We start from the raw sequence: 18,286 nt of genomic DNA on the forward strand, positions 1-18,286 counted from the left end.
GCAGAGAAAAAACTCTTTATGAACTGAGTGAACGTCCTCCACAGAGAATCTAATACACTGAGTTTGTCTTTATTTATGCTGTCATTATCATGTCATTAGAATGAATAGGGTGTCATAAAGGCTGTCATTAAGTGTAGTTTGCTAAATTGTATCACCTTTGGAGCTATATTGGCATATTTTGGGTTAGGTGGACTGGTGGGGTTCTAGTTGGGTTAATAGGGTTAGGGTTAAGGGTTAAGGTTAAGGTTAAGGTTAGGGTTAAGTTTAGGGCTATTGGTCAGGATAATGAAGGGTTAGAGTTAGGGTAACAGACAACACTTAATGACAGCGTATTGTCAGCCTTTACGTAGAAAACTTCAAGTGTTACCGATTTTTAAAAAAACAGTTTTTATCTCTAATTGAATAATGGAATATAGATCATTAATATTCATCTTGTATCTTGTGCAGCCAAACGTCCCTCCATGTTCCGTATACAGGCAGTAAATGAACGCAGACAGAAGAAAAACTCATTAGAATAGACTTCCAGAGATAACAGAGGAATATAGTATGTCAGAATGAAAACAGAGTAGCATTAATGCGTTCTATACATTGTTACCAGGAGAAACAAAAGCATAGCAGTGGGGCCGAGGCATGTGAGAGGATGAGGAAAAGGGGGTTAGATGGGCGTGGGTGATTATATTCTAGTGAGGATGTGCATGAAAACTAATCAGAGTCTTCCTGAGTCTCTGTTCCAGATATGTGCTGCAGGCTGAAGACAGGATGGACTTTTGTAAACTGTCTCATTCCCTGGGAGTTCCTGAAGTCCCGTCAGATCATTATCTCTATGTCTTTGTGTGCATTTTAAAATGTGCGTGCGTTTGTAGTGTAGAGTAAACTGCATACATTGTTTCTCTTCCTAAAGGATGCACATCATGTGTATCAGTTAACACCCTCCAGCATGAAAGTGAAATTACCCCTGATGTTTATCATTGTTTGTATATGAAGACGTTCATAAAATGTACCCTAAAATAACATAAAAAACAGTATGTGTCTGTGCGGATGTATTTGCTTCACAGGCCAGCAATACTTATTGTAAAGCTCATTTTGCATTTTTTATCTCAAATTAATATTTTAAATGCTAATGCTAAGCTAATGCAGTGCGACGCTGTCTGTCTGTACACAATAACTTGGAAAGCTTTAAACGGATTTTGATGAAATTTTCAGGAAACGTTGATAATAGGTCAAGGAACAGCTGATCACATTTTGGTGATGTTCTGGCTACCAAAAGAAAATATATAGATATATACAGATATCCCATTCATTTTCCCATCCACACTGTGGAACTCCTGTTAATGTCAATATGAATACATACCTCCGACGGGCACTGTACTAGTTTAATGTAAATCACATTGAATTGGCAATCACAGGCCAGCAGTACTTATTGTAAAGCTCATTTTGCATTTTTATCTCAAATTAATATTTTAAAGTATCAAACAAAAGTAATTTATAATTCCTGCAAGATTTTTTTGTCTTCTTTTTGAATAATATGTTAAGGTTTCATTCATTCACTCAACTGTTCCTTAGGAAATCCACTTTGACTTCCTGACATGTTTCGACTGTCAACTGCCAGTCTTCTTCAGAGACGTCTGCTCATCGCTTTGATCTTTCTTTTGATGTTTCCTTGACTTTCGTGTAATAATTTTACAATAGTGACTTACTGTATATTTTGCTTTTGATTATCCAACATGTACTCTCTTCATTTCAGTATCTTTTACTTCTCACATATCAAACAGTTCTTTTCTGCACCGATATACCCTTTACCCAGCAGGTGTTTACAGCAGATTAGCTAAAAAAGTTACATCTTACATTTGCTCATCTGTATCAAATTAGTAATATAATAATACTGTTCATAGAGTTTACAGAATTTAGCTCAGGTATGGAGCCTGTGCTACTAAAGCTATCAAAATTGACTTTATCAACAGATTTTAACATCAACAAAGCCTTAAAGCTGCAGTATGTAGAATCGTGAGACTTGTATAGAAACAACCACGCTCACCCTCCCCTCCCTTTTTCGAAACCTGTCGTCCCTTACCGATATCCTCATTAACACGCACAATTGTGGAGCTCTTAATGACAGTTTTCTCTATAGAGACTAGTGACAAATGTAGGGTCTTTATCTTGTGTAATTGGAGGGTTTCCTGGTGTTTCAGAGACTCTGACATGAATGCACGTATCCTAGTTTCTTTTGTGCTTCGAGATGACTATTGTGGTAATTTCTGCTATAAAAATTGAATTGAATTGAATTACTGTCCTCCCAAAGCAGCAGCGGCTGTTTGTGTGTGAAAAGCATGAAAGACAGTTTGGATACCTGTGTCAAAAGTTCCTATTACTCCGTTGAATCTAATGGTTGATCCTGGAGCTTCTTTTTTTGCAAGAAAAGTCCCCCTGCAACGTTGACTGTCAATACAGGCAGTGTTTTTTTAGGTGACGGAGGGCAATTGGAAATAAATGTGGCTTTTTTCAAAATTATGACGATGTGGTTTCCCGCTAGTAATTACCAACAGGAGGCTTCTACTCGAGTTCCACCTGTCTTTAGGGAACGCAAACGATCTTAGTGTAAACTGCTTCAAGATGAGCTCAATGTAAGAGAAAACAGAGCATGGTTGGTTGAAGGGGAACTTAAAAAAATGAGGGTAACAAGGCTTTATTACAGGATTAGTAGGAACACGGTAGAAATACTGCAAGGTGCTATGTTAACCTGTTTTCAGGGATTTTTGCATCTCAGGGAAACACAACCCCTGAATAGTTTGGTATAATCATTGCACCCAGTAAATGAAACGGGTCCTTGAGCCTTGCGTTTAATAATCCTATATTTTCAGGAACACCAAGAGTGGATTATTGGGATTGATAACATTGCCTTAAATTTGAAACCTGAAAGTGGCGTCTTTGTTTTAATAGTCTGAGAGTGGAATTTTCATAGTACAAAATAGACACAGATAGAGAATTGAGCCCAACAGAGAAAGTTTAAAATTGCCGCTTTCCTTGTCACAGCACAGATTAGACATTGGCGCAAATGCTAAAGCAGAGAATGCATTTAAAACCCTCCAAGCTGTGGATGACAAAGTGTGATTTAGACTGTGGAAGAAAGCACGAGTGCATAGACAAACCACATAAACACCAGGAGAACATGCAATCTTCATGCACAAAGGTCAGAGTTCTCCATCAAGAAAGTCACACTTCACCACCACCGTATTGTGGTTTTATCGCATACACTGTTAAAGCTGCTACCCCCAATAGTAATTTTTTATTAGATAGAATTATTGTGTATGCCTCATGGCTCCATGAATGGAACATCACTTACTCCAACAAGAAGGAAAAAAAAGGTCTCCTTGAAAGTTTGCTTTGGACTTCAATAAACACTGTTGTTGAAATTCTCGCGCATTGCATTGTGGGATGTGGAGTCAAGGAGACGAGTGCATAATAAAAGTGTTTTTAATTCATTCACATATCATGGGAACAAACTAGAACAAAAATGGTGTCCTCCTTGTCTGGTGAAGAAACGAGAGAAATCACGATGTGGAATGAAGTAAAAATGCTTCTACCTACATCCATTTATGGGACTTTACACCCCAAAAAAAAGACTCACTCATGATTAATTTTTTACCTATAGTATTACACAGATAAACACATAGTGTAGGCGTCATAGATGAAAAATTATTCCAAAAAAGGAGGATTTACTCACAATGAGCGGTGGACTTTTTTTCCCTTTTCACTATTTTTTGACACTCTTTTCAGACTTTAGCTACCTTTTGCAAATAAATGCCCCTTTTTCCCTATTTTTTGTCCATTTTTGCTAGTGGTTTTTGATACTTTTATCTAATTTTTGTCCTTTTTTCACTTTCCATCCAAATAAGCGACCAAAAAATTGTATTTGTTACATCCTATGCTCTTTTTCACTATTGTTTGCCACATTTTGTCCATTTAAGCTATCTTTTGCCAATACATATGACTTTTTTCTCTTTTTGTTTTGCCCATTTTAGTCACTTTTTGCTCTTTTTTTATCACGTTTTTGACACTTTTATCCAATTTTTGTCTTTTCTTTAACATTTTTTTTGGCCACTTTCCATCTCAATAAGCTATCAAAAAATACTATTTGTTACCTTTTTTCCCTACATTTTACCTCTTTTTGATCCACATTTCTGCCCTTTTTCACTATTGTTTGCTACATTTTGGCCATTTAAGCTACCTTTTGTTAATACCTTTTGTCAATACATATCACTTGTTTCTTCTTTTTTTTTTTTTTGTTGCCTATTTTAGTAACTTTTTAATCTTTTCTTTTCAGGTTTTTGCCACTTTTGGACCATTTTTTGCCACTTGTTACTCTGTTTTTGTCAGTTTACTTTTCATGTCTGCATCCACATGCTTGTCCACCCCTGCTTACAAACAAATGTTTTTTTGTGTGTGTTTTTAATAGAAATTTAAGATGAAATGCATACTTAATCTTTATCTAATAGGACTCTGGGTATGGCTGCCTGTGTTCCCCCTGAAATTAGTTTCATATTCTTTAGTCTGTGTGCTTTTGTTGTTTTTGCAAAATTACGTAAGAAAATGTGAAGTCCAGTTTTTCCGACGTCAAAAATGGCATCAGAGATGAGCTTGTAAAACAGTCGACTTGTGCTTACATTGTGTTTCAACTAGAAATGTCAACAGAAATCTATTTATCACATCATCACTCACCCATGAATCATTTTAAATGTATATTTAATGTATTGTGGTGGATGTAACTTTCAGCACTAACTTCAGCAGCAGGTGAACTTGGACCTCAGAGAAATTCTCTGTTTATATGAAAGGCTGGGAGCCAAAGTGGGGTTAAGTGTAATTGTAGTAATTTTACACAAGACCCAGAAGAAATCAGTGTCGTTGTTTGGGTTCAATTTCATCTCCATTTGAGTCCTCGTCTTTTATATGTGTTCACAGGCATTTCTATGTTAGTCAGATTACTTTGAATTAACGTATTGTAGAGCTTAGGACGTGAATTAAGTTCCATTACAGCATGTAAAATGAGTGTTTCTGTCCAGGGTTTTCTTGGGTGTTCTCACCATATTGAACGTCTTTGTATCAATGCCATATTCATCTGTTTAGGTTGGTCTCATGTCTGATTTATTCACTGAAATCCCTTTAGTTTACAATGTTCCGTCTAAGAGATTTGCATTGGTTAAGTTTTATGGAGATTCTCTGACTATGGCCCATTATGCCATGTACTAACATATCAACATTAGCCTTTTTCCAAAGTTCCTTTTTGAACTTTACTTTTCAGTAACAATGTGAAGGAAATTCTGGTAAGCTTTGTATTTTTGCCAACTCTCAAAAGAGGACAAACATCGTGGTCTATCCTATATTCTTGTAGCTTCTCAATCAAGCCAACTTTGTAGATGTTATATTTTTCTTTGTTTGAAACTGGGTGAAAAAACTGCAGTGTAAATTACTGTGTTTTTAATCAGCGTTTATCCAAGGCCTTATGAATTCCAATAAACCAAGTAAACTACTTTTTTCAAAGAAAGGTTGGATTTGAGGTCACATTTGTGCTCTGGTTTACTGCAGAGATCATTGGTTCCACTCCTGGGAAGGACCTGGGATCTTTATGTGTGGAGTGTTCCTGTTTAACTTGTGCTTACATGGGTTTTCTCTGGTTACTCGGCTTTTCTACCACAGGCCAAAAACATGCGTGTCAGATCAATTGGAGGCTCTAGATCGCATGTTGCAGTGATTGGGTGAGTGAATGAATGATGCCTGGTATTCTGTTCTGAGTGTATCAATGATTTAAATGCCCATTGTCAGCTGGGTTAAGCTCCGTCTCGCATGTGCAACCCTATGAGGATGAATATAGCAGTGAAAATATTAGATGTATGAAAATAAATATGTATCAGTAGTTTTTAAGGGCGTAATGATTCATCCATTAGGTCGATTAATCAAATTGTATTGCTATGATCCAACTACATCGATCTGGGCTCGGCAAATTGGCCTTCCGGATGACATTAATTGATCTGAAATTGTTTTAAAAGGTTATCAATCGATTGTATCGATACAAGGAAATAACGCATTGGATTTAAGCACAGCAGACTCTATATTTCTGTGTTTTAAAAGCACTTTTAATAATAAAGATTTTAGGGCTGACTCTGTCGACTGTCTGTGATGTCACACGGTGGGCGCCAGCAGACAACAAACAAAACAAAGAAGAAATTGATCAAATCTACCTTTGGTATTTAGTGTGTGGAAACATTTTAGCTTTATCACAGATGGAGATATTCTAAAACTGTCTCTCACTGTGTGCAGGTCCTTCTGGCAGCGTTCACTGCAGCAGCAACACATGTAGCATTAGCATTAGCTCTGCAAAAGCTTCATGATAACCATCAAGTTAAAACGAAAGGTAGCAGGTTCAACCACTGCTCATTTAACCTGATTTAAACAGATGTTGGATGCATTGTATTATTTTTATGTTGAAAAAACAAGCAGAAGAGTCAGGTAAACCTAATATGTATTTTTATTGCAGATTTATTGAGTATTAAAAAGAAAGTGTCTATTTCTACGGTTGCCATACGGATAACCCCCAGGTGCTATAGGTACGTTTACCTAAGTAGGGTTAGGGTTAGGTTTAGTCTTAGTCACATGACCTAAACTGGCCAATAAGGGGCGCTGCATATGGATAATATTGGTATATTGATACGGGAACCATACAGATAGCCACTGCCTATTAAAAATGAGAACAGAAAAGTTAACATCCTGTTGATTTAAACTGAAGTGTTGGTTGGACTTTATTCAAATAAAATGTGAATACATTTTCCAGTAAATGTTGTTTACTTGTTTGTTTATCTCCATAAATAATTTCTAGACGATTCATTTACAAGAAACAACACGAATCTTTGAAAGCTCACCTGTATTTTTCAGTTTCATGTATTTGTTTCACAGTCACACTGGTTGGATTATTATTTTTGGCTAAAACGTAACTGAATCGATTTCAAGTCACAATCATTTTGCATTGAATGGAATCGGCATCAACAAATTGTGATTCGAATGTAAAATGCAAAACGAATCGTTACACCCAAATATTTCTATATTTTCTGCAGGTCAATGGACAGGAAACTTTTTCTACATGAGCTGCATCTAATTCTGTAATGGATTCATTCTATTCATCACAAACGCTGTTTATAAGATCTACAGTAATACCGCGTCTATTCCGATCCGCTACCATTCACTTGTGGTCCAGTCTGCAGACAGCACTGCTAACATTTTCCCATGGAGCAGCAGACCCATACAGACCCATACAGACAGACCCAGCCCCCGCACAGTCATGTGCGTGATGAACAGCCCCAACAATCCCACCCTCAGGGCGCTGCGCACCAGACGCGCTCTGCTCGGAGGGAGGCAGCTGCAAACCGGCTTTCACACCTACACACCGCGAACGCAGCAGCACAGAGGGGATGTTTGTGGATTCTATACAGACATTATTTTTCCTAACCTTTCCCAGAGCTTTGCAGTAGCTGCGCGTTGATATTCAGTGGAGTAACAGACGCTGTGCGCCAGGATGAACGGACACTTCACTTTGACAGCTCTGGCAGTTGTTGGTAAGTAGTGGCTCATCAGAACTCATTCAGTCCTTAGCTGATCAATAACTTATAACGGGCAGAAATCGCGCATGATTTCCTCCTGAGCATCTCTGTCCTGCTGCGCGCCGCTTAGCTCATGTCTCACTGCGTAATTGACTACTAGGAAACTAAAAGCATCCATTAGGTGTGTCACACACGCGCGCCTGTAAAGATCGGTGGCACCAAAATGTCCCGCTAAGATGTGTTTAAGAAACTTTTCCACCCATGTTCCCTCAGAGGTTATTTACAGTAACAGATGGACCTTTTAATTGTTTCTTTCTGTTGCTCTGCGCAGCAAAGTATGTTGCATAGAAGTCAGAAAAATATGCTTATTATCAATATTATTATTTTTAAATACATTATTTACTACTATTAGTTTTAAACAACTTTTTTCCGTTTACACATTTTCACTAGGTGGCATCCAAGAAAGTTTCATTATATTGCTATACTATACATTCTTTGTTTTTACTTCCGCCAAGGATATGTTCTATATTTTTATTAATTTCATCCATCCAATCCATTTTCCAACCCATTTGCTCCATTTCAGTGTCACAAGGTACATGTTTTATTTTTTCCATTTAATTTTCTATATTTCATATTTTTAGAGATATATTTGATTGTTTGTTAGCAGAATTAGTACTCCACAGATTTTGAATTAGAAATGGACCATACACCATGCTAATATCCATTACATTTTGGAAAGGATCCAGATCAATTTTCTGATTCTGCATTCCTATCGATCATCATTATTTTATTTTATTAATTCTTTTTTGTACCTTGTCTGTACAAGCTGTCAAAGGTCAACACTACATGTAGTGCAATCGTTTCGCTACAATGCATGTTTTATTATTAAAATGAAATAAATACTTTGTGACCATCACCAGCATAAGGAAGGGTAAGAAAATCTTAATTATTGGGAGAATATAAAAAGAGAGGACAGTGTTACACCTTAGTGAGGGGGAAGGAACAGGGAAGAGGGAGTCAGGGTAGGACCGTGGAAGAGGTAGGGAAGAGTCCACTATTTTTAAAGCCACACCGCAGACTTTGTGACCTAAAGAGTTGACTCATATGAGTTATTTGAAATGATTCCTCAGGCCAATATACAGCTCTTGACAGTATCGATGCTCCGAGCGGGGCTGCCCTCTTGAAATACCGCCCATGTAAGTTTGGAGAAGACGGACCATCGTTGGCCAGATCATGTGACCTGGACCTGGAGAACGATTCACTTTACGGCAGTCACGTGACCACAGGCTCTGATATACTCATGGAGCTAAGGCTTTTGCTACTATTTTTCACTAAGTGGTGCTTTTTCATCACTCCATCACTTTATCGCTCCACTGACGCGATGACCAGGGACCAGTGTGTGTGTGTGTGTGTGTGTGTAGAAACGGTGACAGAGGAGAGAGTGAGGTCTGACCAACTTCTTATCCTTCTTCTCCGACCGTACGTTTACAGCACTTATCATAGACAGCTCTGCTTTTACGGTTTAAATGATCAACTTACGGAGTTACTAAAGGATGAGTTCACTCAGAATGTAGGCTTAGTCAAGAAGTTAACCGCTTTAATTTTGCCCCGATAAATTGAAGAAGTGTAATACAGCCATCTGCACTGTAGCAGGAGGGAGCAGGAAGGGGCTGCTGCCGCGGCTCTACAGAAAGTGAAGGACGGGAGAGTTGTCGCTTGAAGTCGCTTAAAAAGTTCACATTTTTCAAATTGAGCGACGAGGTCGAGGTTGACCTCGTCGCTCAAATCACTTAAGTCACGTCGCTTGAGGGAGGATAACTTGAGGTCGCATCTTTTACATTGATTTGAATGTAATCTGTAATTGCGTTCAGGCATTTTACGCAAGCGACAGATTCCTGCTCACATAAAGCTAACTTTACTTTTCTTTAATAGTGAGTCGATGATCTGTCTTCAACCAACAGGTCAACTACTGTCTGCACACATGATCAAAAGACAAGGGAGGCTGGCCCGACTGACTGTTGATTTTTATGACAGTGCTGCGGCGCTTGTGGCCACTAGGGGCGCTTGACTTGAAAGTTACAGGTCTAGTGCCCCTTGTGGCCAAAAGTTAGACGGTGTTGCTTTAAGTTGAGAGTGCAATGTGATGTTACAGTTGGCAAAATTTTAAAAAATCATATCTCAATTTGCAATTCACCAATCTGAATTTTGACTCAGTTATGTCACGTTGTTTTTTTAATCAACCTGATGAGTTTAACTCCGATCGGATCTGGATTGCGCGATTTAAAAAGATGGGCGTGCCTGCCATACATTTGGACCTACTGTATTGTTATTAATGGGGATATACGTTTCTTACAAGCCTTTAAAGTGTGAATGATCACCATTAATAAGGTCATCGATCCAAATAACTGCTAATATTTGGCAATAAGGATATTTTGCGCTAGGCGTAGGTTTGTGCTCTCTGATTGCTCTTGTTTGTCATTAAACCTCATTTGTTGCAATCAGAAACATATATACACCGTTAGCAACCGTCCTACAAACATATTCATGATTATGAAAACTAACCAATTTCTAGCAACAAATTCACTTTCTTGTTCTGGGAAGAAGATCTTTTGTGTTTGACCAAAAATAGATTGCAACTCCCTGGAAAAACTCACTGGAAATCTTGTAAAACATAATTTCAAGGAAGATTATGTCGCATCCTGTTGGACAAAAACCAAAGTGTCAGCAGTCATTAAGTTTAAGGAAGTGAGAAGTGAAATAAGAAGAGTCGCCTACACAGTGGAGCAGGCGGGGCTCTGTTGTTGTTGGGGTGTCCCATTGGTGATGCTTGCTGTGTTCTCAAGTTCTCAAGGCCCAGAGCAGCAGTTGTGAATTACCATCTAGGTCATGAGTAGTTAAAACAAGGCGGGAAGTACCGGGAAAAAAATCAAGTGAAACACTTGACTGTGTTTCAAAGGAAGGTAGAAGAAAGAAGGAAAAGTCAACAACATGCTTCCACTTATAGAAGACACTGGCTTATGAAGAGTTGGGTCAGTGATGATAAGTCAAAGCTCACTTAGTAACTTAGTAAACTATTACTATCCTATGAGTACATCAAGAAGGAAGTCAGATAGTTTATCCCTGTTACCCTCTTCTGCCACCTCCAGGCCAATAAACGTGGATTTTTACATTCAGAGTTTAGACGTAATACGGGTCTAAGAAAAAATGGATTTGGCAATATATTGTGATATTTCACCGTGTGAATATCGTATTGATCCAAAAAATGTCCAAATTGATTTTTTAAATCATGTTTTTTTTTTTTTAACAAAAACACCATTTAATTGTGCTAGCAAGCATAGCACGTAAACGCACGGTCACTAGGTGTCAGTGAACCACAGCAGACCTTGTTAAACTACCTAACTCCTCAATACATTTTAGCTTGGAAGTTGGTTGTACTTTATTTTTATGAAACATACTAAGCACTTAAAAAAAAGAAAATAAATTAAGAATGTAACAGAATCAGAATCTGTTGTAGAAGCAAAAGTTAAACATTTTTGAAAAATGTAATTTGAGAGTCTGATAAACATACCACTAGTTTTTGACATTGGTACTTGAATTACAGTTAGTTACCATTTACTTGTTCTCGTAAATTTTTATTATTTTGTTATAAATTGTATTTTATACCATTTTGTACTTGTAAAGATGAAATTTGTAGTTATTGATATGGTGACGTATATCATATTTTTTTATTATCGTGATATATCCGTATATATCGCATCGTGACAGGCAAAACGTGAATCATATCGCTAGAAGTCACGTCATTTACATTTGTTTTGAATGTAATCTAGCTGCTAGAGTCACAGAAGTCTCTTTTGGCGTGAACGCACCTAAAGTAATTAGCGCGCAAATCCATGAATTTCCTTCAATCCAGAACCTGTTGCTGTCTCGTCAGACAGTGAGTGTTTATGAGGGGCAGATTCAAAAACTGCTCCTCTGCCTGTTTGTCCAGGTTCTGATGTTGTGATACTGCAGAATAAACAGAGAATTGTCCTTGGTGGCTGTTGTCCACTACTACCCAACCCAAGACCCAAGGTCTGCTAATGTAGTCTGAGATGCTGGAGTATGACCTCAGCTGGTTTTGCTGGTTCCAGGCCAAACAGGGGGATCCCATGATGTGCTCAGGGATCTAACCCCGCCTGCCCTCGGGCCCACATGCAGTTATTGTAGTGGCAGCATTTAATCTCTGTAAATTCCTAACGGAGATGAGGATACAGGTGGTTTGAGTTTGGTTGTGCAGAGCAGAGGGGCATCTGGCTTTAATCAGCCGTGTCAGACCAGAGTGATCGAGCTGACCAAGAAGGCTTTCACTGAAAGAGAATGAGAATGGAGAATTACACTCCAAACTACAGTGTTTGTTGTTATTCAACATATTAATGAACTGAATGTACATGGGTTAAAACTGACGATACTTTCAGACGGATCGAAACCTATCTAGAAAATCCTTCAATCTATGATATCGATCACACTAAATGTCGAGCCTCACAGTAACTTCAGCAAGAAGATTGTGCGTCTATTTCTTCAAGAAATTGCACATATTTCTCCTTTTCTTTCCACAAAGCATCACGTACTGTATGTTGAGTTGATTGGAGTGGCTGTGTACTATGATAGAGTGTCTGTGAGCCTGATTGTCTGTCTCTTTCTGTTAGTGTTGTGAACCTGAGCAGGATTAGCATTTATGTACGGTATATGTAACAGAGTGGCCACATGTGATACTCAGACTAGAGAGCGCTGGAAATAATTTCATCTGTGGATCAATGAAAAGAGAAATGTTGGATTAATGTCTTTTCAAAGCCAGCACTATTTGATTTTTTACAAAACATACCATACATCATACCATATTTCCTCTTAAAGCTGTATCAATTATAATGTAGAAAAATAAAACTTTTTAGAAACACATTTAACACAAAACTGATGAAATGTGAGTCAAAATAATATAAAAAAATATAAATAACTATTAAAAAAAAAAAAAAAAAAAAATTACAACCATAAAATATATTTAGTGACTAAAGAAATAGACAAATAACATTAAAATTGAAATAATAATTAAGGGTTTTCCTAGTGGATAAACAAAAGATACATATGTTCAATTTGGGCTGTTACAGTAATAATCAAACTGTATTTAACACGTCTTATGCAAATCACACACATAAACACTGTTAAAACGTGAACTTGTAGTTACAGTTTAACACACTTTAAACGCACAAAATAGAATTTTTTTTTTTAATAAACTAATGTAATTGCACACCATTTAAAGTCAGTGAGAGTTATGTTGTAGATGCTATTATACTTATTATAGAAATAGGGGGAAAACTTGTGTTTTTCTTAATTCCTTACATATAAATGCTTTATACAGGAAATGTTGGGATTTAGTAATAATATGAAAGGCAGTGGTTGTTTTTTAAATATCAATAAAAAACACATCACAAATAAAAGAATAAAAATGTTGACAAAGACAAGAGAAAGAATAAACAATAAATAAGTGTACAATTAAGAAACACACACATTACAGTAGTAGAAAATAAAGTAGGATAGATAATAATAATAATAATAATAATAATAATAATAATAATAATAATAATAATAATAATATACAAATATATACCAATATGATTCAAATATTTACAAAAATAATACAAATATACAAATAAATAGAAAGTGATGATTACAAAGACCAAAGCTGGCTTCATATCTACATGACAAGCAATTATTTTTTACACCAATGATTGTCTGTTTTTGTCTGTCTTTCACTAATTTTTCCGGTTACAATACTTCCTGGATCCCCGAAACCTTCAGACAATTTAATAGCATTTAGATTGAACCTGACATAGTTTCCTATGATCACTTTTACAGCACTTTATATTCCTCAGAGTGGTGAATGTGCCTTAATTGTGTAAATCTAATGACTGCTTAGAATGTGTTGGCGTGCACTTACTGAGCAACCGCACACATTTACTACGTAATCAACAACAATAATAATTTATGAACACTTACAAACCTTCATTCATTTACATCCCAGTCATCCCATGCAGACAATGGTCTCAGGTTTAGACACTGGTCTCAGGTTTGTCACAGGAGGAACACTTTCATTCATAAACAGGGAAAGCATTGAACTGACCCTTTAATAATCCTTTCATCAGAAGATCACTTTGATCTACTGCCTGCATCACTAAAAAAAGTCTGTGTTTTTGTCAGAAATCAATGTTTCAAATGAACAGTGTGAGATATGTTGCCCATTTGTGAGAAAGAACAAAAGTTTGGGTAAAAGAAACCCGTTAAAAATGTCTGTCATCACTGAAGTAATGAAACTTGGGAAAAGTAATAAATCCAGGCGTTTTTTTAATCCATCCATTCATCCATTACATTTTTTTTTTTCATCAGTGAACTTTGTGATTTGTGTTCCGTAGGTAATGAAATAAATGAAGGAAGTTTGACTTCACGGTAGTGTCACACGGTGTTCTCCAGATGAACCCATCCTCTGCCTTCTGTTACAGTGTGAGTGCCTGACAAGAAAGAAGAGGAGGTCAAAGGTCACTAATACTTGAACTGATTTAGATTCCTCCAAATTCCTCAAAGGACCACAATCCCTTTTTAGCTCCAAAACTTTACTCCTTTTTAGGTCCAAAGAACAGCAAATTCCACAAAATCCAGAAGGACTAAAGCTATTAAAAGCTCTGAATCTAATGTATAAGCTTGTCAGGAGTCAATAGTAAACCCAGAGCTCTTTGTTATTAGCCGTGTATCTTCCTCCTTCTTTTTCAGCGTCTGTGCTGTATCTGTCTTCTGAATCAGATAGCTAAGGGCTACAGCTAATCTGAAGTAGACACCACTAGACAGACGTGGACTAATTAAAAGCTGATATCCTCACTTTGTGCCTCCTAAGCCTTGTTTTCCGACAATTGATAATATCGTCTTAGACAAAAATTCAGGTAATTTCTTCTGCTGTTTGTAATTTCTGTAGAATCCTCTTCTTTAAAGATCAATAGGATTGCGTTTAATTGCAGATGTAGATGTTTTTTTTAATTTGCATTTCCTCATTGAAAAGGCTTTGAAGCTGCATGTTCTGTGTGTGTGTGTGTGTGTGTGTTTTTTTGCTTTCAGCTCTCCGTCTCACTCATGACATTTACTGTCACGCATGATGAACTGATGTCAGAATGGGTCGGATTGTCTTCTTTTAATCCTCCGCTTTACATTAAAGAATTAACACATGACGTCAGTAGCTCTATAGTTGAACATTTTGTTCTTCCCTCATGTAGGGCTTCTGAGTTCTTGTTTCAAAATTTCCCAATTTCTGTTTCAGGGTATAGCAATTTCTGCATTACGTCTACAGAGCTTCACACGTTTCCGTTTTGTTTCTGCTTCATCATCGTTTCCTGTTACTATACCGAAACACTTTTATTCATGTAAACAAACGATGGAAACCGGTCAGCAAGTCTGGAAACATTGGGTTCCGTGGGGTGTCCATGTTTCAATACATCTGAGCATTAAAGCGTCTTCTAATTAGAATTTGACACGGACGATGGAGTGTAAAGTTCACTCATTACTTGGATGGGATTAAAGCACAAGAAATGATCCACGCCACAATGAATGCAGAGAAGCTGCGTGCTCTCCATCAAGAACTTCAGTGCACTTTGTGTTTCTAGAAGAGAACATAATAATAATAGAAAATATTTCATTTTCTATTGTAAATAATTTCTTTCAGTTTTTTGGTTTTCAGCCTTGGTGTTTCATTTTGGTGCATCTCTAAAAGATACCAATAAAATGCACGATATGGTCCCAAAACATTATTTGTGAAACCTTTAATTAGGGCTGGGCGATATATCGAATATACTCGATATATCGCAGCTTGTAGTCTGTGCGGTGTTGAAAATGACCATACCGTTAAACTCGCGGACTTTTTTTTTTTTTTAAATATCTTAGTGGCATTATGCACAAAAGGTGCACTTAAATTTAGTGTTGTTTTGAAATGTCATCTTAATGACAACATGCACAAAAGGGCACTATTTGTTTTAAAATATTGTAGTGGCATTATGTACAAAAAGTGCACTTTAATTTTGTGTTTTGAAATGCCATGTGAGTTGCATCCTGCACTAATGTCTTGTTTTGAAATGTCTCTGTGACAATTTTGCACAGAACGTGCACTTTCTGTTGACAATTTTATGTTTGAGCCACTCACTGTTTAATAAATACAGTTATGTCAACTTTGACTTAGTTGTGATATCCCCTTTTTTGCATGAAAGTTTAAAATTGGCATATATTAATGCAGTATGATCAAGAATGTTTTAATGTAGACATATAGAATCATCATACTGGTGTGATTTTGTGCATCAAAGTGTTAATTCAAGGGTAATGCAAAATATCGAGATATATATCGTGTATCGTGACATGGCCTAAAAATATCGCGGTATTTATAAAAAGCCATATCGCCCAGCCCTACCTTTAATTACCGCCAACCAGGAATCACCCTCATGCTTTGCACAAAATCCCAAACAGCCATTTGATTAGTAAACTCCTCCAGATAAACTCATCACCAGTTCAGCTAATACGTAACACCAGATTTTGAACGTGAATATGAGTGGAATTGGACAGAATTGTCTTTAATAATGAATAAATATATAAAAAGCTTGTAAATGCGTGATATTGTTCCAAAACATGCATGTGAGCCATTTCCGTGTTGGAGCCTGATTTTAAATTAAGATAGATAAAAAAAATAGCTTCTTTCATTTCAGAATGTGAATTCAGTTTTTTCCATACATTATTGCGATCACAGAAATTGTGAGTCCCTACCCATGACTCTGTTCCTATCCATGTCCTGCTGCAAGCCTTTTACCATTTCAAAAATATTAATGTGTGATACATTTGTCCAAGCTACAGTCTATTTACTAAAACAAATCAATTTAAGCCTTTAAATGGTGTCTGGTACATTTTAAACTCTTTTGTCAAACAAATTTACGCTGTGATGAATGCGAGGGTGAATAATTAATAACTGCTTTGATAGAAGATGCTGTAGGAATCCAAAATTCTCCAAAGCTTTTTGTCTCTTCTTGTCAAACACAAGAAGAGGACAAACATGCAGCACCTGTTACACAGACAGCATCACAGGAAGTTCTCATTTCCTGAAAGGTCTCATATCATGCTATTTTTCACCCATCTCCATTTGTTCTAAGAACCCCAAAAACATAGTATTTGAGTTTTATTTTCCCAAAGTTACTTGATTTCCAGAGTTTTAGCCTCTGAAAAGTCACTTTCTGAGCAACTCTACACAAACAGGCCGATTTGCAACCTGCTTATGCATATTCATGAGTGGGCGTGTCTATAGACGGGACACTGCCTTCCGCCTCCATGCTGCTTTATAAACACGAGACAGCAACTTGTAATAGATGTAAAACTCCAGAAGCAACTTTGGTTCATGTGTTTTGGCTCTGTCCAAAAATTCAGGAATACTCAGTTGGTGTTTGCGATGCACTTTCTGCTGTGCTTGGATCAAACATAACTCCAGATCCTTTTATGTTGCTTTTCAGGGTCACTTCAGGTGGTTTACCAATAAAAGAACGCAAACTAATTGTCTTTATAGCTCGACGTTTAATTCTCTTGAAATGGAAGGATGATGCTCCTCCAGCAGTGGCACACTGGATTAAGGATGTGATATCTACTCTTAATTTGGAAAAAATAAGATGTGTGATGGGGGGTCAGGAGAGGAAGTTCTATCAGGTGTGGAGGCCTTTTTTGATTTTTTTGATCATTCATCAACACTGGTTCAAGACTGATTTTAAACCGACACTGGCTGAAGTATTCATTTATTTTTGTTCTTTTTTTTCTCTGTATAAGATGTGGTAAATGTATGTACATTGGCTATATACCTTTGTATTTTGTTTCTTTTTTTTCCTTTATGTGACATTTGAGGTGGGTCTATGTTTCAATGTTTTTCTAAAAATTCAATAAATATATTAAACACGATAAACACGAGACAGAGCGTGGGGGCGGGGCGTTCACCGGTACATACATAGACTGTAGAAAATACATACATAGCACTGCGCGAAAGACGCTGAAATGCTCACCTTCGTGGGCGTGTCTGTTTACATGTCAATCACGGCAGAGAGCTTCCTGGAGGCGCGGCTTCTCCAGCTTAGTGCCGCGTCAAATTCGTCATCAAAGTGGGAACGTGTCATCAAATTGGAGCGAGGTGTTTGGGCTCACCCTGTAGTAATAAAGGAGCAAATCACCCTAACGATTGAGGGAATCAATGAAAAAAACACTTTAAGTGTGTGTATGAAACCCTGATAGAACTTTTATGATGTTTAAAGCACAGAAAAGTCGGTTTAGCTTAACATGAGCCCTTGAAGGTCCAACAAAGCATTAGTTAGTCTTTCTTTGAAATGAACAGATTGTGGTTAAGAGGGTCTGAAATGTGAAACAACTTTTCAATGTCAGTGGTTATAAAACCTTTGCATATATATTAACCCTATACCATTTATCCAAAATTTAAGGCAGCAGGTAGGCCTGGGTTTCCTCTGCAGACAAAAAGCCTTCCTGGGACTTTCCTGTATGGAGTGTGCATGTTCTCACCATTCTTGCTAATATGTGTTGGCCCCTTTAAAGGCCTTTAAAAGTAGAGATGCAGTGAAGCTATTCATGATTGTCGGCTTTATTACGGCCTCCCATCA

The 18,286-nt window shown here is 37.2% G+C and overlaps 1 protein-coding gene across 2 annotated transcripts in view; it reads left to right on the top strand.

The window, feature by feature from the left end:
- itga1 (integrin, alpha 1) overlaps nt 1-18,286 on the top strand; it is a 100,971-nt gene that overhangs the window by 24,874 nt on the left and 57,811 nt on the right. Inside the window, exon 1 of one of the 2 annotated variants that reach the window (XM_028462550.1) lies at nt 7,397-7,601. The exons of the other annotated variant lie outside the window; for it this stretch is intronic. Within the exon in view, the coding sequence (XP_028318351.1) occupies nt 7,562-7,601 (40 nt within the window). The 5' untranslated portion in view covers nt 7,397-7,561. Of the gene's footprint in view, nt 1-7,396; nt 7,602-18,286 lie in introns of those variants that run through there. 2 annotated transcript variants of the gene reach the window in all.

This window comes from Gouania willdenowi, chromosome 12 (genome assembly GCF_900634775.1).
Source record: "Gouania willdenowi chromosome 12, fGouWil2.1, whole genome shotgun sequence".
Classification (NCBI taxonomy): domain Eukaryota; kingdom Metazoa; phylum Chordata; class Actinopteri; order Blenniiformes; family Gobiesocidae; genus Gouania; species Gouania willdenowi.